Source organism: Eptatretus burgeri, chromosome 16 (assembly GCF_056783735.1).
Source record: "Eptatretus burgeri isolate ZD-2024b chromosome 16, Ebu_testis_v1, whole genome shotgun sequence".
Lineage (NCBI taxonomy): Eukaryota > Metazoa > Chordata > Myxini > Myxiniformes > Myxinidae > Eptatretus > Eptatretus burgeri.
Genome location: NC_140976.1, coordinates 16,059,851 through 16,086,178, shown reverse-complemented (window position 1 = coordinate 16,086,178; position 26,328 = coordinate 16,059,851). Strand labels below are relative to the sequence as shown.

At 41.7% G+C, this 26,328-nt stretch overlaps 1 protein-coding gene across 8 annotated transcripts in view; it reads right to left on the bottom strand.

Moving 5' to 3' along the window:
- Positions 1-26,328, bottom strand: part of LOC147010601 (CTP synthase 2-like) — a 125,652-nt gene that overhangs the window by 28,260 nt on the left and 71,064 nt on the right. For 5 of the 8 annotated variants that reach the window (XM_085859242.1, XM_085859247.1, XM_085859243.1 and 2 more), the window contains 12 exons: positions 26,031-26,182; positions 24,302-24,434; positions 18,318-18,406; positions 16,977-17,071; positions 16,828-16,890; positions 16,615-16,658; positions 16,329-16,425; positions 15,981-16,036; positions 15,748-15,844; positions 14,363-14,507; positions 12,765-12,876; positions 10,506-12,596 (listed from right to left, as the gene is read on the bottom strand). In XM_085859242.1, the coding sequence (XP_085715368.1) occupies positions 12,588-12,596; positions 12,765-12,876; positions 14,363-14,507; positions 15,748-15,844; positions 15,981-16,036; positions 16,329-16,425; positions 16,615-16,658; positions 16,828-16,890; positions 16,977-17,071; positions 18,318-18,406; positions 24,302-24,434; positions 26,031-26,182 (1,092 nt within the window). In that variant the 3' untranslated portion in view covers positions 10,506-12,587. Of the gene's footprint in view, positions 1-10,505; positions 12,597-12,764; positions 12,877-13,418; positions 14,508-15,747; positions 15,845-15,980; positions 16,037-16,328; positions 16,426-16,614; positions 16,659-16,827; positions 16,891-16,976; positions 17,072-18,317; positions 18,407-24,301; positions 24,435-26,030; positions 26,183-26,328 lie in introns of those variants that run through there. The other 3 variants (XR_015052292.1, XR_015052293.1, XM_085859246.1) reach the window with 2 other exon arrangements.

Sequence of the window (26,328 nt, the reverse complement as noted above, 5' to 3'; positions counted from 1 at the left end):
TCTGTGAGCTGTGAAATCCGATGCCACTGCTCATCCACTCTCACTGTCTCAGTAGCAATTGTAGCTATGGAGGCGTCTGCCTGGTAGTGAGCGAATTCACTCTCAAGACTGTCTATGTCACTATCACCGCCACTGAACAGACAGGGGAATTTCTTGATGAAAAACTCTACACAGTCAAACCCCACTTCTTGGTGTAGCTTAACATCCAGCACCTGAGCATGCTTGGCTAATTCATCATCTAGCGGCCAGGTTTTGAAGATGTAATTGCAGGCTTTCACATAAGGCCAAAAAAAAAAAAAAATGTTGCATTGGCGTAACCCGCCCGACCCTAAAAATTCCGCCGACCCTACGTTTTTTTGCTATCGATTTCAAGTATCTTGTTGATTGCGATCGCGATCGCAAAAACCCGGAAGTGTTTCGGACAGAACCCGCCGACAAAAAGGGTGGTACTCGAGCCGGGGGAGATTTTGGGAGGGATTTATTAAATTTATTAGGAAAAAAATAAAATAAAAAAAAAAGATCCCGACCGACCTACCCTATTTTTCAGTGAGCCGTTACGCCAATGCAACATTTTTTTTTTTTTGGCCTAATATGAGCGAACTGCACTGAAGAAACCTTGGATGTCTGACTCACTCAGAGTGAAGGTGGATTTCTTGAGACTCCTTTGTTCCCCTATATACAGTTTGGCATCGTTCCCAATCATGAGGTCCTCATCATTCTTCTGATGATTTCTGTCAGAGAAGGGTACATTTACCAGAGCAACCGATGACACCGATGGTTTCAAAAACCGTACGAAGATATCTTTCAGAAGACCATTCAATTCTCCGTGCAGGAGATGAATACAGGGTTCGTCTCTTTGGAGCAGAAGATTCCCCTTCTCAAAAAGCTTGTTAGCATATCGAAGGAAGAAACAATAGAGTTTTGTTTGTGGAGACAAGAACATCCTGTTGACACGTTTTTCTCTAGATTCCTGCACAGTGTTTGAGGAAGATGCGCTTTTAGTTGTAGAACTCGTAGTACACTTAGCCGCAGGGCGATCACACTTGCGTTTACTGCCAGCAGAAGAGGTCAGACTCGTAGTACCAGATCCAATTTTACATTTGAGGAGAGAGCTTGAGGTAGGTGCAGCCAAGGAAGAAGACCTCTGATTCGAAGGTTTTGCTGAGCTTCTATCAAGTGATTTGGCAAAAGCAGAACTTAACTTGGGTCCTTCTTTGCCTGTAGATGGGACTATCACAGTCTTTCTCGACTCTGAAGGGATCTGCTTTGTCGATGAACGTGATGAAGGGCCGGTGATGCTACCTGCTCTCAGCATTGGTTTTGGTGCTGCCCCTGCTGTCTTCTTCGCAGCAGATACTGCAGTGGTAGTGGTGAATGCTGCTCCACTAGTGCTTGATCCTGCAGTGCCAGTACTGGCAGTAGATACAGTGCCGTCCTTCTTGCTCGTTGTTAGAGTCTTGGCTACAGTTGGTTGCATTTTTCTTCGTACTTCTTCTTTGAAGAAGAGGCGAAGTGGCTCCCACTGTTCAATCAGCCTGTCTAGGCACTGACCAAGGGACAGCCACCTTGTTGCGACATGCTTCAGAATCTTGTGTGTCGGGGCATCACAGAGTTCTTGCAGTGCTTTCACTCCTTTGACGCGTTTACTACTTTTGTCCAAGTAGTAGTAAATATCGATGAGAAAGTCATCTAATTCAATGGGTAAGGCCTGAGCCGCCTTCTTGGCCGTATTGTGCATCATATGGCAAGGGCATCCCATGATGTAGCACTCTGGATTTTGTTTGTGGATATAAGCAGCGACTCCTTTGTGCTTGCCCACCATGACAGAGGCATTATCAGCACAAAAGGAAACACAATTTCCCCACGGAATTTTCCTGTCACTGAACTCATGATCAAGCAGTTTGAAAATGTTTTCTCCAGTGGAATCTTGTTTGCACGCAGGCAAACTTAGCAAACCTTGCTTCACAATCCCAGCACTGTTGTCATAGTACGAAATCAGGACAGGATATAGCTGGGCCTCACCACTGTCATTGCTACCGTCTGTAGCTAGGCTAAATGGAGCTAGTCTAGCAATATCGGCAATAGATGAAGCAGTAACATTTGACAACTCACCAATTATTGCTGAAGTTTTTGTTCTTGCACATCCATACTTTGAAGCTACTTTTGAATCTGGAAACATCTTTTGAAATAGAGGTCCAGCATGATCTGAGACTGATATGGGCAAGTTATGTTCCACAATAAATCCACTAAAGAGAAGTTCCGCTCGGGTAACATCCTCTTCCTCGCTTGTCCCTTGTTTGGTGAAATAATTCAGAAGTGTACCGGTACTCGTGCTCGAAGATCTCTCCTTTGCAATGTCTGTGTGCCGTTTGCTTCCAACGTGCTTCCGAATATCATCGCGACCTCCGTGCTCAACTGAAATATCAACGCTGCATACTGTACAATACGCATGATGAATTCCTCTTTCAGACTTTCGAATACACGGGTATTGGAGACTGTATTCGGTCTTGTACTTCTGAGACCATTTCTTGGTCTTCGTAAGCTTCTTTTCTGCCATTCGTAATCAACATCGAGGGCTTGAAGCATCGGTAACTTCGAAGTCGATGTTCCACAGCTGCAGCGCGACTCGTAGAACTCTAGCGGCTGTTAAACACCGCACGGTGGTCGCGACCGCCGGGCTGGTACGGGGCCCAGCTGCATGCAGTGAGCGTATCGCATGCATACCGCATGCACTGTATTGCACACATACCGCATGCACTAAATCTCAGTGCATGATCGCATAAGCGAGATCCAGACCCAATGTTTCGCTGCTCCTCATTTGAATTTGCAATTTTTTACGTACAATATGGTAGCAGCGAACGTTATGGAGTTACCACATGCTATACGTAGCAGACGATGCTTTTCATTCAATTCTCATACTAGTACATTCTGATTAGTGAACAGTGCAAAAATATCAAAATTTCGGGAGGATAAGGATAGTGATCGTAAGGGCGGGAGTTTGGGTGAATTTTCGGAAGCCTCTCGATGAAATCGGGAGGGTTGGCATCTGTGCATTCTATAGGAAGACGCAATCGGTGAACTGTCACTACTTAAAACAAGTGTTTTTTTTAAAGTTCAAGCCTTCCATAATTGATAATATCAGAGACTGCTGAGGAGACTCAGACGTGAATAAATTACACAAGGCTTCCACTTCCAAGACTCAATTTCCCATCAAAGACTGCGAGAGAGATTCACGAGCTTCAACATCTGTCTCATACCAGATCATTGGTCCAGCTCAGAAACGACCAAGTAATTGGATTTCAGCTCTCAAAAATGCCAGATTCAAGAAGTCATTGATTGAGTTCCTTGTGAACAGGTGGGAGGATGATGGATCAGCTGATGTGTTTCAGCAAAAAAAACTATGCTAATTCTGGTGATGAATGCTACAGCTACAGAGTGGTCGATGGCAGAGTAGTGAAGCAGGTAGATGCTACACTGGGCAATAATCATGAAGAAGCTGACAGTCGGATGTTTTACCATCTTGCAAACATACCAACTCCAAACAACGTCGTCGTTCGTACATCTGACACTGACTGCCTTATTATTGCACGAGGTTGCTACCAATTATTTGATCAGTCATTGAAGATATGGATAGAAGCAGGATTGCTAACCAACAATACTCAAAGATACATCAGTATAAATCAGATGCACGCAGCACTCAGCGAGACGTTATGCAACTCTCTCCCAGCATATCACGCTTTCACAGGTTGTGATGACACGTCCTTATTCAACAGAAAAGGCAAAATAAGGCCATTGAAGCTACTGCAGAAAAACCACGATGCACAGGCAGCTTTCAGTCAGCGAGGACATGAAACAGAAGTCAGCGAGGACACAGTTGTCAACATAGAAAAGTTTGTTTGCGAGATGTACAGCAAAAAGAAGATATCATCGGTCGATGAAGTCCGTCTGCAGATATTTTTGGACAAATACAAACCAAAGAAAGGAGAGAAAAGATTCTCGTGTGTAAATAAGTTTGATGGCAGTGCGCGGTGCCGCCATGCTCACGAGTACCACTGCAGAAGATAAAGCGTACTCATCTCGTTGCGAGGTGGTGGCAATCTTCTACACTATTCAACCAATCGGCATTATCACCACTAGATTTTGGCTGGAAACAGGAGGATGGATGTTACCGATTACAATGGTTTGATGGTGATATTTCTCCATAATCCTAAGATGTTGTTTGCAGCGAAGATGACATCTTCGAGGAAAGTGATGGAGGAGGTAAGGAACAATGTCTGTCCATCACAGTTCGTTTCTAATAATGCATTAAAAAAATGGTTGACAGAAAAAGGTAAATTTGGTTTTTCCCCAAAACATGAAAGCTTTTTTGGGCATAAAATACTTATTTTGTTACAGCAGGGAACGTGGATGACTGTGAAAACGAAGACGAAAAAGTGACAGCGATGGTGGAAGCAGCGAAGGTGAAAGCTGTGACGACGATGTGGAACCTCCTCGTAAATAAATGTAACCTCCTCGTAAATAAAAAGTAAATAAATTTAAATAAAAAGTAAAAAAGTAAATAAATCCAGACCCACTGACTGGGACGCAGCTGACAAATTTTTGTGAATGACGAAAGTGGCATGAGTAACTTTGAGGGGTCAAACCTTCGAGGGAAAATGGGGTGAAATCTTCCGTCACGAGCTCCCAGACCAATAGAAACTTTCCCTTGAAGGAAGTTGTGTTTCTTTAAACTTCTCAAATGAATCCATGTTGTCATACAGATATATTCCATTTTGTGATAAGAGATCAATCTCTTCTCGATTTGAGAAATGTGATTTAAGATCCGGTAAGTTTTTAATATTTGATGCTCAGTTAGATCATGGACCTGCCATAAACTTGCACGTGTCAAGAAATCTGATATGGGTTATGGGGGATGTATGAATTGTTTTTGTGAATGAGATGTATTTTCGATCTGTGTTTTAGGCCGAGAGCTCGTGACGGAAGATTTGACCCCATTTTCCCTTGAAGGTTTGACCCCTCAAAGTTACTCATGCCACTTAAGTCATTCACAAAAACTTTGTCAGCTGCGTTCCAGTTGGTGTGTCTGGACCCAAGATCCCCTTGAAAAACCCCCTTTGGGGGTTATATTCACCCCATCGAATACATGGATCAAACTTTGTAAAAACAAAGTATTATGATGGTAGATTACTTAAATAATAAAACTGACCAAATTTCAGGGGGGGGGAAGTTTGGTCAGACCCCCCCAAAGTATCCCTTTTCGGGTTTTGATTTACCTCATAAGTTACATGGACTAAACTTTGTCAAAGTAAAGACGTAAGATGGGAGATCACAAAAATAATAAAACTGACTAAATTTTCAAGGGGAAAGGTGTGGGCAGATCCCCCAAATTGGTACACCTCAGAATAATCCCCTTTGGGGTGGTAATTTACCCCCACGAGGTCCATGGACCATTTTTTGTCAAAACAAAGAAGTATGATATTATATCACAAAAATAATAAAACTGAACAAATTTCAGAGGCGGGAAGGTGGTCAGACCCCCACAAAGTACCCCCTTGTGGGTTCATCTTCCTCATAAATTACATGGACTGAACTTTGCCAAAATAAACACGTATGATGGTAGATTACGAATAAAAAATGACTAAATTTATTTACTTTTTATTTACGAGGTTACATTTATTTACGAGGAGGTTCCACATCGTCGTCACAGCTTTCACTGTCGCTGCTTCCACCATCGCTGTCACTTTCTTCGTTTTCAGTCATCCACGTTCCCTGCTGTAACAAAATAAGTATTTTATGCCCAAAAAAGCTTTCATGTTTTGGGGAAAAGCCAAATTTACCTATTTCTGTCAACCATTTTCTTAAATGCATGATTAGAAACGAACTGTGATGGACAGACATTGTTCCTTACCTCCTCCATTACTTTCCCCGAAGATGTCATCTTCGCTGCAAACAACGTCTTAGGATTTTGGAGAAATATCACCATCAAACCATTGCAATCGGTAACATCCATCCTCCTGTTTACAGCCAAAATCTAGTGGTGATAATGCCGATTGGTTGCATTGTGTAGAATATAGCCACCACCTCGCAACGAGATGAGTACGCTTTATCTTCTGCAGTAGTACTCGTGAGCATGGCGGCAGAGCACTGCCATCAAGCTTATTTACACATGAGAATCTTTTCTCTCCTTTCTTTGGTTTGTATTTGTCCAAAAATATCTGCAGACGGACGTCATCAACCGATGATATCGTCTTTTTGCTTTGCATCTCGCAAACAAACTTTTCTATGTTAATAACTGTGTCCTCGCTGACTTCTGTTTCACATCCTCGCTGACTTCTGTTTCATGTGCAAGCTGACTGAAAGCTGCCTGTGCATCATGGTTTTTCTGCAGTAGCTTCAATGGCCTCATTTTGCCTTTTCTGTTGAATGAGGACGTATCATCACAACCTGTGAAAGCGTGATATGCTGGGAGAGAGTTGCATAACGTCTCGCCGAGTGCTGCTTGCATCCGATTTATACTGATGTATCTTTGAGTATTGTTGGTTAGCAATTCTGTTTCTATCCATATCTTCAATGACTGAGCAAATAATTGGAAGCAACAGTGCAATAATAAGGCAGTCAGTGTCAGATGTACGAACGACGACGTTGTTTGGAATTGGTATGTTTGCAAGAAGGTAAAACATCCGACTGTCAGCTTCTTCATGATTGTTGCCCAGTGTAGCTTCTACCTGCTTCACTACTCCGCCATCGACCACTCTTTAGCTGTAGCATACTTCACCAGAATTAGCATAGAGTTTTTTTTGCTGAAACACGTCAGCTAATCCATCATCCTCCCACCTGTTCACAAGGAACTCAATCAATGGCTTCTTGAAACTGTCATTTTTGAGAGCTGAAATCCAATTACTTGGTCGTTTCTGAGCTGGACCAATGATCTGGTATGAGACAAATGTTGAAGCTCGTGAATCTCTCTCGCAGTCTTTGATGGGAAATTGAGTCTTGGAAGTAGAAGCCTTGTGTAATTTATTCACATCTGAGTCTCCTCAGCAGTCACTGATATTATCAATAATGAAAGGCTTGAACTGAAAAAAAAACACTTGTTTTAAGTAGTGACAGTTCACCGATTGCATCTTCCTATAGAATGTACATTCTACACATTGGACACAATGAATCGGTGGTGCAATGAATAAATACAATGAATAAATATTCATTGGACACAATGAATATTTATATATATATATAAAACAAGTAATGTCAGGTGATGTGTTTTCATCAAAGAATAAAAAGGTTATTGGTAAGTTTAAAGATGAACAAGTCTGAAGACGACGATGGTTCACAAGCGGTATTTGACAATGTAGATTGTTTCAGAAGTCAAGGAAGAGAAATGTGATAATGTTTGACCAAGTTATAAAAATGATCAACATGATGTGGTACGAGTGACAGGTTAGTAGCTGCAAAATGTCGAAAACCCGGTTTCGTTCAACAACTTTAAAAATTTGACCTTTGCATAACCTTTAAAGGTCCCAAAACAATGTTGTGGACATTAAAATAAGGAAGCAGGATACGTGCTATAGCTTAATGGAGTTAGTTCGTCGAAGAAGGTCGAAAACCAGGTTCGATTCCCACAGCTTTGAAAATTTGACCTTTAAAGGTCAAAGCTCAAGGATTATGACCTTTGGTGCAAAACTTCCTCTGGAACATTTCAGGAACAGTATAACGTCATATAGGCTATATGGCATTTCACACTCCTCGGATTATCCATACTTTGATGAAATCAGCGTAAAAACAAACTTGAAGGGGGCGCCACGGGAAAGGTGTTCGAGATAGAGCAAAATGGTTTCAAGACTGTAGGTGGGGAATGACCTCAAGATTGTGCATAAAAAATATTGTCATCCTAGCTCTCAAAGTTTGGGCGGTCGTCTGATTTTTATGTCAAAATTTTCGAAGTTCATGACCTTGTGACCTTGACCTCGGGACGAAAATGAAAAAAAATCGAGCTCCGTGGGGCTATGCAGGTGCCATTGGGCTAACCAAATACCGAAACCCCTGCCAGATTCGACAAAACCCCTCGGAGAAGATGGATCTTTATGTCAAAATCTCAATTTTCTAAGTTCGTGACCTTGTGACCTTGACCTTGGGACGAAAATGAAAAATTGAGCTCTGTGGGGCTATGCAGGTGCCATTGGGCTTACCAAATACTGAAACCCCTGCCAGATTCGACAAACCCCCTGGGAGAAGATGCAAATTGAAATCGGCTACCCCCTAAAAACACAATTCGAAATTTTCTAAGTTCGTGACCTTGTGACGAAAATGAAAAAAAAAATCGAGCTCTGTGGGGCTATGCAGGTGCCATTGGGCTAAACAAATACCGAAGACCCCTGCCAGATTTGACAAACCCCTCGGAGAAGAATTTATTTGTCAAAATTGCAATTTTCTAAGTTCGTGACCTTGTGACCTTGACCTTGGGACGAAAATGAAAAATCGAGCTCCGTGGGCTATGCAGGTGCCATTGGGCTAACCAAATACCGAAACCTGTCAGATTCGATAAAACCCCGAGGAGAAGATGCAAATTGAAATCGGCTACCCCTTAAAAACACATTTTTTGGGCGTGGCTCCGCCCATAATGGGCGGACCACGCCCATTTTCACAAAAACACAACTAGATCATGATATAAACCTCCCACCAAAATTTAATCAGGATCGGATCAAAACCCACGGAGCTATGCTCAGGACAGACAGACAGACAGACAGACAGACACACAACAATAATGAATATAGTGGTCACTTATATTTTTAGTGAAAATATTTTTTCGTGAACCAATTGGGTGGGAAGGTCATGAGTGAATTTAAAGGATTGAGATCAAAGTCTTATACTTTTACATATATTGATAATAATAACATTGAAATGTGTGATAAGAAGCTAAATGGAATAAAGAAAAATATAATCAAGGAAACAATAAACTTTAAACATTATTACAACTGTTTAACCTTAAAGAAGGAAGAGTACAGAAAAATGAATACAATAAGAAGTTATAAACATCAATTATATACAGAAGAGATAAATAAGAAAGCATTAGGAGCTTTTGATGATAAAATATATATTTTAGAGAATGGAATAGAGTATCCCTTATGGTTATAAGTATAAGTGTTCAGGGGCATCTTTTTACTGATTTATAAATTATAGAACCAAGCAATAACCAAACCAAAGAGTGGAGATGTAATCAGCCTTGGTATTTAAATGGAAAACATAAAGAATGTGAGAAATATCAGATAAGTCTTATTGAAGAAATAACCGGGGTAAAAGTAGATAAAACAAATAAGCGCATAAATTTAATTACAAATAAGTTGGAGGATGTAAAGAAAAAAATTAATATCCTTGAATGGACTGAAAACTTTGATGGTTATCAATTGAACAATGGAAAAACAATTTACCACAATCTCAAAACGATATGTGGCTTCGGAGGTGGTCAAATAAGAGCATTAAGAGAAGTTTATCATTTCATCTCTGCTCAACAAAGAGACTGAAACCAAGAACTAAGTTCCAAAGTAATCTTTGTGAATATACTCGATGGTGATGAATGTAATAAGAAAATGAAGTTATTCCCGAAAGTAGAACATGGACAAATATTCATTGGTTCGCTCTTTGAGTGGAATGAAAATATAAAAGGAAAGAAGTGCTTTAATCAGCAAGTCTCAATTTTACATTTGCTTGTATGGAAGGGGGAGAAAATCAGGTCTCTTATTTTAGACTTTTGGGGCTAAAGTTAGAAAGTTTTTCCCTTTTCCCCTATTCAGTTGAATGGCTGCCTCAGAAGCCCCATTTTTCCTCTACTACCCTCTTCCATTTTTCATATCTTAGACTTGCATTGCTATGCTCCAGCCACAAGTAGATATTCAAAATAAACCAGGGAACTGTGGTGATGGAAACTAAATAAACTGGGAACATTGGTCAAATAACCAATGACATCAGCTTACACAGTCATGGGATGATAACTATAATTAATCAATCATACCTATCCCGAGTTTCAAGTTCTGATCTTGTAGGTCCTTCACATGGAACAACTCTCCGTGTTAATTGGCCATGGAAACAATAATCAGGGAGTGTTTGTAATCACCTTTACATGGCTGTGTTTGAACCAGCCCCAGTGGTGTAATGGTTAGAGAATCCACTCGAATACTGACAAAGTCAGATGCAAGACAAATTGGTAGGTTTTGCTTCCTTGATACGCAGCTTTTTAACCAAAAAAAGTATATATATATATATATATATATATATATATATATATATATATATATATATATATATATATATATATATATATATATATATATATATATATATATATATATATATATATCATACAAAAAGGATAGAAGGCAGACAAACAACTATTGCACAGATTTGATAGGCCGACTGGCCAACTCATGCATTTAAGTTCCTCAGAAGGGAACTCATTTATATTGAGCCAGTTTACATCAATTAGTTTGGGAAGGACACATAAAAAATGGAAGCAGAGAAGACCAACTTTATTGATTCAAGCTATGTGCAAAGGTGTTGTTGCAATTTCATGTAATGCAAAATTCCAAATCGCAAACCTGTCCTTGCGGGTAAGAGTGGTGAGTTTATAACCTGAACCTCTTCACATGATCGCTCAACATTAAAATTCATTGCAACATACAACTCTTCATGTATAGCTGTTTCTGTCTTGATTCATAATTAAAAACCCACTGTGTGTCTGCAGCAGGTAGAGAGTCGCAAGCGACTTGCAAAGACAGTGCTGGTGTTCGTATTGCTGTTTGCCACGTGCCTGCTGCCCAATCACACACTGTACCTGTACCGCTCCTTCCGCAATACCAAGTCACCGGACACATCCAATACCCACCTCGTCTTCGTCATATTTGCTCGGGTCCTTTGCTTCTGCCAGGCCTGCGTCAACCCCCTGGCACTCTATGCCATTAGCAGCGCCTTTCGAACATCTGTCGCTCAGCAGCTGTGCTGTCGCCAGCGACCGATTGGCCGGCAGATAGAGCGCACGCCACGCTGTGTACGCTCTTCCCGACGCACAGAAAGCAGCGCCATGAGCGTCGGTGGAGAGATGGTGGCCTTGCAGCACGGAGTGCAAAGGGGACTTTGACAATAACGTCCTCAATCTTTTATAACAGTTGCCAGTGCATCAATCAAGTGCTTATCATCCCAATGCCATTCCATTTTCACATGTTGAACAAAAATGTAGCTTTGGATTTGAGGTAATGTGTGCATGTGTGTGTGTGTGTACAGGATATATATATATATATATATATATATATATATATATATATATATATATATATATATATATATATATATATATATATATATATATATATATATATATATACACAAGATCAGACCCCATTACTGTAGTGAGTACCAGGAAGTAAATTCTACATCGGCTTTTGCTACATGCATCCTGATGAACAGGGAATGCCCGCTACGCATTAATCTGTGGGTCATACGCAAAACAGTTCTGGGAAGAGCCAGGAAAATTTTTAAATTTCAAAAAGGCTCTTCTGGCTAAACAATTGCATAGGCTAGATGTTTCCTCTCCATGGTGAACTGGTCGATAAAATTAAGAATTTAATTCTCTTCCCAGTATTGGCTGCAGTGCAATCCAACAGAGATGTAATGAGCTGTAGCTCTGCAAAACTCATACCTAACAGGTGAAGCCGATGCAATTGTTCAGCCAGAAGAGCCTTAAAAAAAAAAATTCTATATATATATATATATATATATATATATATATATATATATATATATATATATATATATATATATATATATATATATATATATATATATATATATATATATATATATATATATATATATATATCAACAATAATTAAAAAACATGAATACAACAGCTGGCATTTGGTAAATAAATCACTTAAACGGCCACAGATATAGTGCCGATCAAATAACTGAGTTTTGAGAACGAGCTTGTTTCATTGTTTCGGAACAAATTATTATAATTACACTAACAACAACATTAGAAAATTGTCAGCAAGGTGGAGAACAATACACAGAAGAAATGTACAAACAGTTTGAGCAACAGGATCGTCTGCACGTTCGTTCCTTCACCGACGTAAAGATTGTAAATACATCAACATGAAGACATGCGTTTCCGAAATAACATCAGTGGAAGCAATGACAAAACGTTGAGCAATACTTAAATAAAAAACAAAAAACGTTTCATGCTGCCATTGCAATTACAGTACATCTCGATCTCTGACGGAATTCTCAAGATTTCTATCAGAACTTGAGAAATTGGAGGAAATTTTTGTGATGGCGAGGAAGCTCCAAAATGCAGATCGTTTAAGCTTCGGTTCATAGCTATTTGGCAAATCAAACGGTGCAGGTCTGCAATAGGAAGTGATGGAAATACAGGCTGTCCGTTTTTAGGAGAGGAACCAAATGGGTTGGTGACTTGGAGCAAGGGGTGGGGACAGCATGCATCCCGAGGTGACAAAGCTTGCCAGAATAAGGAGTGAGTTACCTGGAGACAGCAAATGTGTACACTGGTAGTCAAATGTCGCAGGTAAAGTGGTTCGTCATCATTGTTCCTGAGTGGGAGATGGACAGAATCCGATTTATTTTTGTTAAACAGCAGAGTAAAATGAAAACAGGAATTTGCTTCAACAGATGAAACATTTGCAGCAGTTTTCAAGCAATTCCTCAAGGAGCAATACATTTCTCATCACCTATGGCAAGACGGGCAGATAAGTCCATACCTTGTTGGCGCAATTCCTTTGCAAAATAGCCGGCTTCACAATCATCAGAGATGATTCGATCTCTTCAGAACCTTCCGAGGAACTCCCGTCGCTGAGGTCGCTGTAGTTGTCTCTGCATCAAAAACGTAGCAAAAAGGAGACCAATTACATTTATCCTGCACAAACAAGGGTTAATAGTCATCATGCGATCACAAAGCCTCCTTGCAGTTCAACTCTGGCAGCCTGGATAAGCAATTGCTTGTCATGGGCCCTGTGGCAAAACTCCACATTACAAGACAAGTGGGCATTTGAGCACGGTACATTTCCCTCAAAATAGACAAGAGCATTCTCTCGTACAAATCAAACACGTGAAAGCTTCTTTTACTGCAAATGGAGCAGAAGCCAAATCGTTAATTAGAAACCTCTCGCAGTACCTTGGAGCAATCAGAACAGAATATAATTAGTTTTGTTTACTCACCCACATTTCCCAATGAATACCTTAAAGCAACGCAGCCATTCACCAAGGACGGAAAATAAAATTTTCATCTGGACATTTTTTTTAAAATAGGACACCGAAAGCCGAACCGACGATGGTTCTAAAAGTCCTCATAATCAATATGGACTACGGTGCACAGGCACGAGTGGGTCTCTTAAAAATAAATAAAAAACAACATATCAACAAGAAGTGTTTATTTTGTTTGGTGTTCAGGATATACATGCAAATTAAATTAAAAACAAACAAAAAAATACAATTGTTATAAACACAATAACAAAAGCAGCATTTCATTAAACGTGTGCACGATGACAATCTTCAAGACACATACGAATCGAATAATGACTTCGATGTCCCTGGTGGAGGGAGGTAAACTCAGCAAGATGTGTGGGTCTGGCATGATTGGACGGCGCCACAAAACAAAACCCAAATATATATATATATATATATATACATACATATTATCTTCGGCAAAGTCAATGCATTTTATTGTCCTGTGAAATGATAGTCGATCGCAACACGTCCGCTTCATCTGCAGCCAAAAACAAATCTATTTGGCACCAACAAAAGGCCGGCTCTCACAGAACGAGTCAAAGCACATTTTGTGAAGAGCCGCGGGATGTGCGATTGGCTCTGTCTCAAAGCAACTTAACGGCACCTGTATCCTTTTGTTCATTGCGTGGCTTATAACCATACTGTCAAAATAATTATGGTGCCAAAAACTGAAGCAAAAAACAAAAACAAATTATCACAACAAAATAATAATAATAAAAAATAATGTACAAAACAGCACAATCTGATATTTTTTTAAAACTTCAGATAAACTTGCCAAATCTAACAAGGTTTTATCTTCAATTTGGCCGATATCATTTATGCAATATCCACACAAGTTTAGCAAAAAAAAAAAATTAAAAATGGACTCAAAAAGGCTGCACCAAATGGAAAGTATAAAATGCAATGTAATGCACACAAGTACAATTACTCTGCATTAATAGGCGTCGTTACCTATGCTAGGCCAGCCTCCGGCTTCAACGCCACCAGGGCTTCAAATATTTTTAATTGCTGGCAGGGCAGAGTGGGCACAGGTGGCAAGGACGGAGAGACGGGAGGTGATGGTGGGCCGTACCGTGGTGAGAGGCGACAGCCGCGTTGCAGGTAGGCGGTCATCTTGCCAGCGGTGGCAAGTAGCAGGCCGAGGTACGGGGGAGACGGGTGCATGGGGCGTGAAGTAAACTCAGGGTGAAACTGGACGCCGACAAAGTACGGGTGGTCTGAAAAATAAATAAATAAGTCAAAAAAGCAAAAATGCACAGACATATTTTTCCACTTACAGGAACCACTTCCTGTATCAATAGTCGACTTCTCTGTGATTTCCTAATTACCTTATTCTCCATGCAATGCATGTACACAAGCTCTTCTATTAGCCTTATGTAATTGCAAATAAATACTTATTGTTGCCCTCACTTTATTGTCCAACTTTGACCTACAAAAAATGTTCATATCAGATCACATGACATACCATGTGACAACAGCTTTAACTAAAACAAAACAATTGCAATTTCTTCAAAAGCTCTGCCTTTCCAAATCGATACTCATGTTGTAGCAAACTGTAGTTATCGTTTATGCGTGCATGTGCCAGGCTGAAGAGTTTGCAATATGTATTCCACTGATAGGCTGGACCTGGATCCGGACCTGAACCAAAATCTAATCGGCTTGTTCTAGTCACCTACCCAACTCATTCATTAAGTTTTGTTGCAACTCGTACACAACTTTTTGAAATATCATGCTATGTATCGTTTTTGGCCCCATCTCTAATGGTGAAGAATCACTTCAAATTTTTTTTTTCATTCTCAGATCCGGATCTTCACCAAAATTGAATAAATTCGTCCTCGTCACACATCCAACCTGTCCACCAAGTTTCATCAGAATCTGTCCATATCTTCTTGAGATATCATGGTATATATATCATTTTTTTGGCCGATCTCAATAAGAATCACAAAGTATTCTTGGATCCAAATCTTCACCAAAATCAAATCAATTCATCCATGTCACATAACCAAACCTGTCCACCAAATTATCCAAATCCGTCCACAACTTTTTTGAGATATCCTTCTGACAGAGAAACAAAGAGACAAACAGGGGTGAAAACACCACCTTTGGTGGTGGAGGTAACAACTAAAAGGGAGGTATTCACTGTCATGCGAACCGAAACTAAACAACTCAAAGGTAGGTATTCACTGTCAACCTACGACGTCACCTTAGTCCTAAAACTTGATTATGACCTGGGCACAAATAGACAGGTGCATGGCCCTTCAACTTACAATCTTTGACATTTTTAGCAGAAAGGAAGAAAAGAATACCTGCCTAATCAAAGGAACAAAAGTCACGGTAATATCAAAATAAATGTGACAATTGTTCAAAACAACCTCAACGTTCCAACAAGCTATGCCAATTAGGCCCACAAAGGTGAATCATCTTGTACGGTGGCATGACAGGAATGAAAGGATGTACCTTCCAACTCTACAATCTCCATTCTCTTCCCTTCCACGTCATGGCCAACGAACTGGAATCCCTTCTTTTCTAAATGAGACACAACGTCCACATTCACCTGCAAAGGAGCATCAAAATGAGATTTGCCTGCTTCCAGGAACGTGCAGCCACACAAAACCTCAGAACTGCATGGCATGGGACAACACCAAGACAAAGCAAGATACAGGTAGGAGGTTGGTAAGGAAGAGGCTTGCCTCATATCGATGCCGATGCCGTTCTTCTATAGATTCCTTGTTATTGTAAAGTTTCCCTGCAGTACAAAAAGTGGTAATTGCTGAGTACAATAGTCATCCTCCGTTCCCATTCCTCAGAGTCCCACCACAGACAGCTCCGTGTAAGCAAGCATGTTAATCACATTCTGAGTGGCAATCGACAAGGTGTTTCTTCAAGGGAATTGTAATCTAGGACCTTTCTGTCCCAATTAATTATTTGCTGAATGCCAGATAGGGAAAAGTTTCTTCAAATTACAGCTTCGACAAGGGAGCAACCAAATAGAACAGAGAAGGTCATTGCCTGCCAACGACAGGTGTGGAAACACTCACGCAGTATGGAATCCTTGGTTTTAAAAATGGTGCGACGCTTGCCCAGCCTCATGGTGCCACCCATTTTGCCGGGGTTGTGCTCGGGCATGTCGATCACCTGCCGAGAAAAGAGATGCGGCGGATACTAAAATGCATTTGCAATCTAAAGAAACAATCAGCTCGTGGCCAATGTAAAGATCACGCTCTCAAACAACAACCATGCCGACAATAATAATAAAAGAAACAAAATTTTAAAAACCAAAAAAAAAAAAACAAGAAGAAGAAGAAGAAAAGCTGCGCTACCTACCACAGCATGTGTTGTGTTGGCATCAAACTCTGTGGAATTAGCATCTGAAAGGGAAAAAAAAGGGAGATATATTATATTGCCATTATCGGCACAGCAATCAGAAACTCTGCGCCCAAAGCTGTGCGACACGTTGTGGAACACTGGATTCACGACTTGAAAACGAGATCTGAATCAAGAGCGAAATTTGAAAAGAGTCCTCAAATGGTTACTCACCTGTCCAACCGAGTTCAGAACGTGCAAACTCCACCACAGCAAGCTGCATACCCAAACAAATGCCTGAAAACACAATACGGCACATAGTCACGATTCCGAAGATTATGGTTTAATAGTCTCCCAGACGTGTATGGGTGCCATGCAATTACCCAAGTAAGGCTTCTTCATCTTCCTTGCCCAGGAAATAGCCAAGATCTTGCCCTCTGAGCCACGGACACCAAAGCCTCCTGGGACGAGAATTCCACTGCAGAATAGCAAAAAACGACATTGGACACGTTCGATGGAATGATCAAGACCGCATGACAAACGTGCGATGTCAGCCAGGTTGTAGAGGAGCTCTTTTAACAGATAGACAACAACAGACCTGAAACACCACCACTCATTTTTTTGTGCACGATTTAATAATAAGTCTTAGATTTTTACTTTTTCATGATAACATGGCATTTATTTACTAGTTGCAACACACTTGAAGAAAAAAATAGATGTAAACCCAAAAACTTTAATGGGAACCCTCAGCATCTTTTACAGCGGCCCTTCCCCCCACCACCCCAACTCTTCTCAGCGTCTTTTCCATCATTTTATGTAACATGTTAAATTAGTTCTTGATGTCAATTGGATTTCTAGATGAGCTTAATGCCCTCAAGGGAACAGCTAGGAGAGCAGAACAGGGCAGCACTGGCAGAGATGAAGTATCCCCGACAGAAGACGGGCATACTGCTCCACAGATATCTCGGACAAAAGAGCTCAGATGCAAATAGGCATCAACAGTGAAAGTGTGAGCTCCGGCTTTCAATAGGCATCAACAGTGAAAGTGTGAGCTCCGGCTTTCATGGATGTCCCAGCAAGAGAGAGAAAGTTGCTCCTGAACTCCTCAAATAGTTCCTCCCTCCCCTCACAACTCTTCTTCTCCTGCATGCAACAATATGGCCACTCAAACAGCAACTTCTCATGGCCCAATGGAGCGCTTCCTGCCAGTGGGACCGGCCAATAAAACGCCGCATTTTTGCAACAGTATGAGGGTCCTCCCGGGGCCCTGCTCCGGGTGACACGGACAGCACCGGTCGTGACATGACGTCCTTGGGCCCATGCCGATGCCGGAGGGAGGGGGAGAATGGAGCGAACTTTGTGCAACTCGCTTTGGGACCTTGTATTAATGACACTCTTCAGGGTCCCTTCATCATACCTCATCTGGCTCTCGCCATTTCAGACCACGTGACACCTTTATTCGGGCTATCTCTACCACGCATAACACCACCTTTCAATGGCATACAAAAACAGGACAATCTAATACAAAGTCCTGGTTTCAGACAAAAATGCACCATCCTATAAAAACACAGTCCATGTTCAGCCCTTTCACAAACGACCCTGTGCCACACACATAACAGTTCAGTCTGTGTAGCTGCAGAGGTTGGCAGGTCTGCATGAAGTGCAACTTAAAACTCGTCAGGCATTTTTTAGGCCCAAATCACGCAGCCCGTGTTCATTCTTACTCTACGCTGCAGAGCTTCTGCCATGCTTCGTGGTACTTGACCGGATCATCGCGCTCGGTTGTCATCTCCAAGTCCTCAGAGTCAATGCACTGGAAAACAAATCCAAGAACATGCACACCATTTCACGCTCTGTAATTTGTAATCCCCAATCACCTTCTAAAACTGTAAACCAAATGAATCTTTTTCACATCAGAGAAAGTAAAATTCCTGGCAGGAGACTGAGCACAAGGCTAAAAATAAGAATAAATCGAAGGTAACTTTTCTTTTTCAACGAGGTCCGCAGAAACATGGTGGTAAGTTGCCAACGGTCTGCGAAGTTCAACATAGGTGTATTTTTTGGATACAAGGTCGAAGCTCGTGGAAGAGCTAGAACACAGAATAAAACACACTGGAAGGTGGGGGGGGAACAAGCCCATGAGATTGAGAAAGTAAGTGAAGGGGAGAAGCAGGAAGGAAGATGCATTATGGGTAAACAAATTGGACACAGGGTCAAACACAATAAGTCAGGGGCTGAAGGAACAGGAAAGGAAAACCGAGGATGAAAGAGCAATGAAACAAATAAACAAAATGTTGGGTGGAGGTAGAAAGGCGAATAAGTTTGGTATACACTCACCTGCCGGTTTCAATTGATCGAGTGAAGGACCTTTGGGTTTTGTAAAAATGTATAATGAGTCGGGATGGGGGTGGGGAAGATGACCTGAGGGTTCACAAGCTATCCAGAACTAAAATGCGGAGGAAGAAGAAGAAGCAGTCGTAATGGAGCAAGGTACAGGTAGGGATGCCCTTACAGAGATGCCAACTTTTGGAAATCAGAATTAGGGAGGATTTGCAACCGACACCAAATAATGTGCGCGAAGCGCACATCTCGAGCGCGGAGCGCTCGACCCTTTCGGCGGGGTCCAGGGCCCGCCTTAGGGCCCTGGAAGCTCTGGGGTTCTAGACGCTCTCTAGTGCCCTCTGAGCCCTATTTTGGAGCATTTAACATGTTAAGAATTCCCACTTTTTGAACAAAAAAAGGGGAAAATTGTGCACTTTTTAATGTTACATGTATGTTAATATTAGTAAGTTAGGGGACAATCAAAGATTAACAAAAAGCACAAAAGAAGCAATATTTTTCTTACCTTACTGGCTGGTACTACTGCTGCTTGCTTTTTCCATGGCAGCTTTGCTGAGTGACAGCTGTGTGGCTCTTTTAGCCCTTCTGATTATGTCTTTGCTGTATTCTCTCTGGTAGCAAGGGGTGCTATGAGCTAGTTTTTCAATTAAGAGAGCTTCCAGGGTTTTGACACTCAAATTGGGAGGGAATTCAGTATGATTCTTCCGTACAAGACTGAGTGCCCGCTCACATGATGTGTTCGAATGAGGAATGACCAAGATTCCCTTCATCACTTTGCTCAAATTAGGATACTTCTTGGCACCAGTGCAGGGATCTGTGAGCTGTGAAATCCGATGCCACTGCTCATCCACTCTCACTGTCTCAGTAGCAATTGTAGCTATGGAGGCGTCTGCCTGGTAGTGAGCGAATTCACTCTCAAGACTGTCTATGTCACTATGTCTATGTCAGACAGGGGAATTTCTTGATGAAAAACTCCACACAGTCAAACCCCACTTCTTGGTGTAGCTTAACATCCAGCACCTGAGCATGCTTGGCTAATTCATCATCTAGCGGCCAGGTTTTGAAGATGTAATTGCAGGCTTTCACATAATATGAGCGAACTGCACTGAAGAAACCTTGGATGTCTGACTCACTCAGAGTGAAGGTGGATTTCTTGAGACTCCTTTGTTCCCTTATATACAGTTTGGCATCGTTCCCAATCATGAGGTCCTCATCATTCTTCTGATGATTTCTGTCAGAGAAGGGTACATTTACCAGAGCAACCGATGACACTGATGGTTTCAAAAACCGGACGAAGATATCTTTCAGAAGACCATTCAATTCTCCGTGCAGGAGATGAATACAGGGTTCGTCTCTTTGGAGCAGAAGATTCCCCTTCTCAAAAAGCTTGTTAGCATATCGAAGGAAGAAACAATAGAGTTTTGTTTGTGGAGACAAGAACATCCTGTTGACACGTTTTTCTCTAGATTCCTGCACAGTGTTTGAGGAAGATGCGCTTTTAGTTGTAGAACTCGTAGTACACTTAGCCGCAGGGCGATCACACTTGCGTTTACTGCCAGCAGAAGAGGTCAGACTCGTAGTACCAGATCCAATTTTACGTTTGAGGAGAGAGCTTGAGGTAGGTGCAGCCAAGGAAGAAGACCTCTGATTCGAAGGTTTTGCTGAGCTTCTATCAAGTGATTTGGCAAAAGCAGAACTTAACTTGGGTCCTTCTTTGCCTGTAGATGGGACTATCACAGTCTTTCTCGACTCTGAAGGGATCTGCTTTGTAGATGAACGTGATGAAGGGCCGGTGATGCTACCTGCTCTCAGCATTGGTTTTGGTGCTGTCCCTGCTGTCTTCTTCGCAGCAGATACTGCAGTGGTAGTGGTGAATGCTGCTCCACTAGTGCTTGATCCTGCAGTGCCAGTACTGGCAGTAGATACAGTGCCGTCCTTCTTGCTCGTTGTTAGAGTCTTGGCTACAGTTGGTTGCATTTTTCTTCGTACTTCTTCTTTGAAGAAGAGGCGAAGTGGCTCCCACTGTTCAATCAGCCTGTCTAGGCACTGACCAAGGGACAGCCACCTTGTTGCGACATGCTTCAGAATCTTGTGTGTCGGGGCATCACAGAGTTCTTGCAGTGCTTTCACTCCTTTGACGCGTTTACTACTTTTGTCCAAGTAGTAGTAAATATCGATGAGAAAGTCATCTAATTCAATGGGTAAGGCCTGAGCCGCCTTCTTGGCCGTATTGTGCATCATATGGCAAGGGCATCCCATGATGTAGCACTCTGGATTTTGTTTGTGGATATAAGCAGCGACTCCTTTGTGCTTGCCCACCATGACAGAGGCATTATCAGCACAAAAGGAAACACAATTTCCCCACGGAATTTTCCTGTCACTGAACTCATGATCAAGCAGTTTGAAAATGTTTTCTCCAGTGGAATCTTGTTTGCACGCAGGCAAACTTAGCAAACCTTGCTTCACAATCCCAGCACTGTTGTCATAGTACGAAATCAGGACAGGATATAGCTGGGCCTCACCACTGTCATTGCTACCATCTGTAGCTAGGCTAAATGGAGCTAGTCTAGCAATATCGGCAATAGATGAAGCAGTAACATTTGACAACTCACCAATTATTGCTGAAGTTTTTGTTCTTGCACATCCATACTTTGAAGCAACTTTTGAATCTGGAAACATCTTTTGAAATAGAGGTCCAGCATGATCTGAGACTGATATGGGCAAGTTATGTTCCACAATAAATCCACTAAAGAGAAGTTCCGCTCGGGTAACATCCTCTTCCTCGCTTGTCCCTTGTTTGGTGAAATAATTCAGAAGTGTACCGGTACTCGTGCTCGAAGATCTCTCCTTTGCAATGTCTGTGTGCCGTTTGCTTCCAACGTGCTTCCGAATATCATCGCGACCTCCGTGCTCAACTGAAATATCAACGCTGCATACTGTACAATACGCATGATGAATTCCTCTTTCAGACTTTCGAATACACGGGTATTGGAGACTGTATTCGGTCTTGTACTTCTGAGACCATTTCTTGGTCTTCGTAAGCTTCTTTTCTGCCATTTCGTAATCAACATCGAGGGCTTGAAGCATCGGTAACTTCGAAGTCGATGTTCCACAGCTGCAGCGCGACTCGTAGAACTCTAGCGGCTGTTAAACACCGCACGGTGGTTGCGACCGCCGGGCTGGTACGGGGCCCAGCTGCATGCAGTGAGCGTATCGCATGCATATACACTGTGCATACATACCGCATGCACTGTATTGCACACATACCGCATGCACTAAATCTCAGTGCATGATCGCATAAGCGAGATCCAGACCCAATGTTTCGCTGCTCCTCATTTGAATTTCCAATTTTTTACGTACAATTTGGTAGCAGCGAACGTTATGGAGTTACCACATGCTATACGTAGCAGACGATGCTTTTCATTCAATTCTCATACTAGTACATTCTGATGAGTGAACAGTGCAAAAATATCAAAATTTCGGGAGGATAAGGATAGTGATCGTAAGGGCGGGAGTTTGGGTGAATTTTCGGAAGCCTCCCGATGAAATCGGGAGGGTTGGCATCTGTGCCCTTATCGGACAAACAAAAAACCAGAAAGACCCGAAAATTGTGGTTGTGTAATACACCCTCCCAACCCTCAGATTGCAATGATGTCTGAAAGTCCTAAAACATCTGGACAAGCTATTGGTGCTCCAGAAAGGAAGCATTTATCGCTCAGTATGAAGAAAATGTGGAGTTGTTGCTGAAACATGACATGGGTGCTTCGATGAAACATGACATGGGTGCTTCGGTACCTGTATCTTCAGATGAGCTGTAATTACTGTACAGAAGTATAGTAATCCATTGCTAGATAAGCCAAAGGAGGAGGACGATGATTTGGTAAGTGAATATTTATTTATTTTTATTTTGCATCAGAAGTAGAGTATTGTACGCGACAGGTATACGCACCTGAAATCCGCACCTGAAATCCGGCAAACTCCAAAAACTGGCAAGCCTAATTGCCCATGCTGGCCGGATAAGGGGTCCCCTTACTGCACTTGGAAATGAAAGTAAAGGTATCCAAAACATTTCAAATTGAAATTTGATTGATAAAATGTTAGAGTTGGCAGAGTCTGAGGGAAGGGGGGGGTGAGATGCAGCACTGAATGAGGTGAAGAATGAACTGAGAATGAATGAGGAACAAGACTTCAAAAGTAATTTTATTTATTTATTCAACTCATGCTTGATGGATTAAATGACATCCCTATGCATGGAGCACCACTGTACTCCACGATATTACAAACGACTGAAAAGAAAAGAAACCTAACGAAAATGTAATGCTAAAAATAATCATTTTTCATTAATTTAAATTTTTAATATAATTAATCACCATTGGTCTGGAAGATATCAAGGTTGTCTTTTCTGGGTCAGATATTAATCCCCTGTGAGTGAGGGTCCTTGTTTTTTGTGATCATTTGTCATGGGAGTTCACAAGTACCAAAACCAGAGTTGGTGTCAAAGCCACCCAATGCTCGCCTGTTTAAACATTTATCGTTTTTAAAAGACTAGTCTCATAATTAATATTTTTATAAAGCATTGCAGTGAAGTCTGATCCAAAAAAATTTAAAGCAATATATGTATTTGTATATAGTAATCAGTAACAAGAGCGCAAGTGAGCACAATATACGCCCGAACAAGAAGGTATATACAGAATTGTGCTACTACATGGAAAACAGCATCCTGGTTGTCATGGCAACCACTTTAGATGATGAACGTATGTCAGGACACAGCGTCTCCACAGTCTGTACCTATGTACCAAATATGAAACGTGAAAGTTGAAAACTTTGGGAGTAAGAGTGCGGACAGGAACGGATGGAAAACAGCATCCTGGTTGCCCTGGCAACCACTTTAGATGACGAACGTATGTCTCGACACACCGTCTCCACAGTCTGTACCAAATATGAAACGTGAAAGTTGAAAACTTTGGGAGTTAGAGTGCGGACAGGAAGGAACGGACGGACGGACGGACGGACGGCACATAATACGCCCCGATATATATATATATATATATATATATATATATATATATATATATATATATATATATATATATATATATTTATTGGGCGTATAAAAAAAAAAATAGTGTGGTCGATAAAAACATTAGAAAGGAAAAAATAACTTGCACCAAAAAGTAACATTTTCACGCTGACGCTCACGCCAGGGGTATCGCTATAGCTCTCTGTTCTTCGAACAGGCGAGCCAAAAAGGAAGGTTGAAAACTCCTGATCTCAGGATACAATAAGAATACATCAAGCTGCAGCAAAGATAATCTTGTACCGGTGCAAATTCAAACAACCAAAAACAATGATTAGAATTGCTCTTCACCTTCAAGTCCAGTTTGTGGTTGATGGATAATGCAGCATGTTCAAGTGCCTTGATGACGGAAGCGTACGAATCGGAAAGCTTGATGTACTTCCCAACCAGTGCGATGGAGCACTTCTTGAGGAGACGATCATAACTGCAAAAAAATAATAATAATAATAAAACCTCATGACCTCCCTCATTTCCTCATATCCTCCTATCCGAGGCCTCCCGGGTTTTAAGGAGGCTATAGAACCAGGATAAAATACAAAAATATCAGTCGGCCTTATTCATTTACAAGTTCAACGATTATTGTTGCAACTCAGTTCTGGTTCTCAAACTGACTTGCCTCCAGAAATAATTATTGCACCCCCCCCCCCCATTTATTGCTGGGTGGGTAGAAGCAGCATGTCCAAGATAGAGTGACCTGGTCTGAATCCAAATTGGTGATTTGAGATGAGGTTGTTGGAGAAAAGGAATTATTTTATGTGAACTGTGATTATGGATTCCATGACCTTGCTGCTGATTAGAAATAAGCAGATACATCTGTCGGTCAGGAGAACGGGTTTTTTTCACCTTTTCTGTTTTATTACTAGCCCATAACTTGGCGCAAAAATTGCCTTTGATAAACTTGGCATCCAAATGCACAAAAAATTAAAAAATAAAAAAGAGATCTGACTTGGCACAGGCAAGATTAGCAAAAAAGGCCCTTTCCTGTGTTTTGTTACACTAGTGCGTGCCCGTACGCGGGTGGCCGTACATGCAAAAATATAAAATAAAATAAAAACATTTCAAACCGCGTGCCAGAAACAACCACACAGGCCGTTCCTTTGCTCTCGTGTGCCCGTACATGCGTGGCCATACGTGCAAAAAATAATAATAAAAAAAAAACTTTCAAACAAACACACAGTCCGTTCCTTCGCTCTCGTAAACGACGACTGGATTGGGGCATTGTGTTTATCTATAAATGCGCATAAGAAATCGAGAAATTATTAGAATACAGTAAGTCATCACTATCCGGAAGTCCGTACGTTGTAACCCGTAATGGGGAACGTGCTCTAACTTGGCCATAACTTGGGAACTACTTGTTCGATTAATTTCAAACCTTTTGAAAGGCAAACAAACAGAGATTGCTGGAATTATAGATAGATATAAAATAGATGCTGTGGGTGCAAAACGCCAAGCAAGGTGTCCTGTCATAGGTAACTAAGGCGCCCTTTACCCATCGGCCACGCCTACGCAGCAACGTGTCCTGTCATTGGTTTGGTAAACAAAGGGCCACAACTTGGGATCCGCTTGTCCAATTAATATCAAACCTTGAAAACGCACATACTCAGGTCCCCAGCAATATACATGGCAAGTTTCAATTAGATCAGACCAGTGCTTGTCGAGAAACAGTGGTCACACAGACACACAGACACACAGACACACAGACACACAGACACACAGACACACAGACACACAGACACACAGACACACAGACACACAGACACACAGACACACAGACACACAGACACACAGACACACAGACACACAGACACACAGACACACAGACACACAGACACACAGACACACACACACACACACACACACACGGAATTATAGATAGATATGAGCAACATTTCTTGCCAAAGGCCATGCTTCTTCTTAAGGCGATATCCACAGGTGCAAAGTCACGATGATATCAACTTTGTACACCATTTTGCTTTGACGTGTGATCGACCGACCGGCCGACAGACAGACAGACACTCACCGGTCCGCCATTTCCTTCCAACGCACGAGCAGCCTGCGGGGACTCTCCTCAATGGGAAGGTGCAGTCTGTGCTTGAAGTATCGCACGACACCTTGCTGCTCCAACATTAGAGGCACCCGGTACAGTGAGGATACATCATGGACACACAGGACCTGCACATGGACAAATCATGGGCATGTTAATTTACAACAAACAGAAAAGACTTGGTGGGGGTAGAGGAGAAGGATGGGTGGGGGAGGGAAAACTTTACCCAAAAGTGGGAATAATTGGGGCCGTTAAAGTGGCATTAGTGGATTAT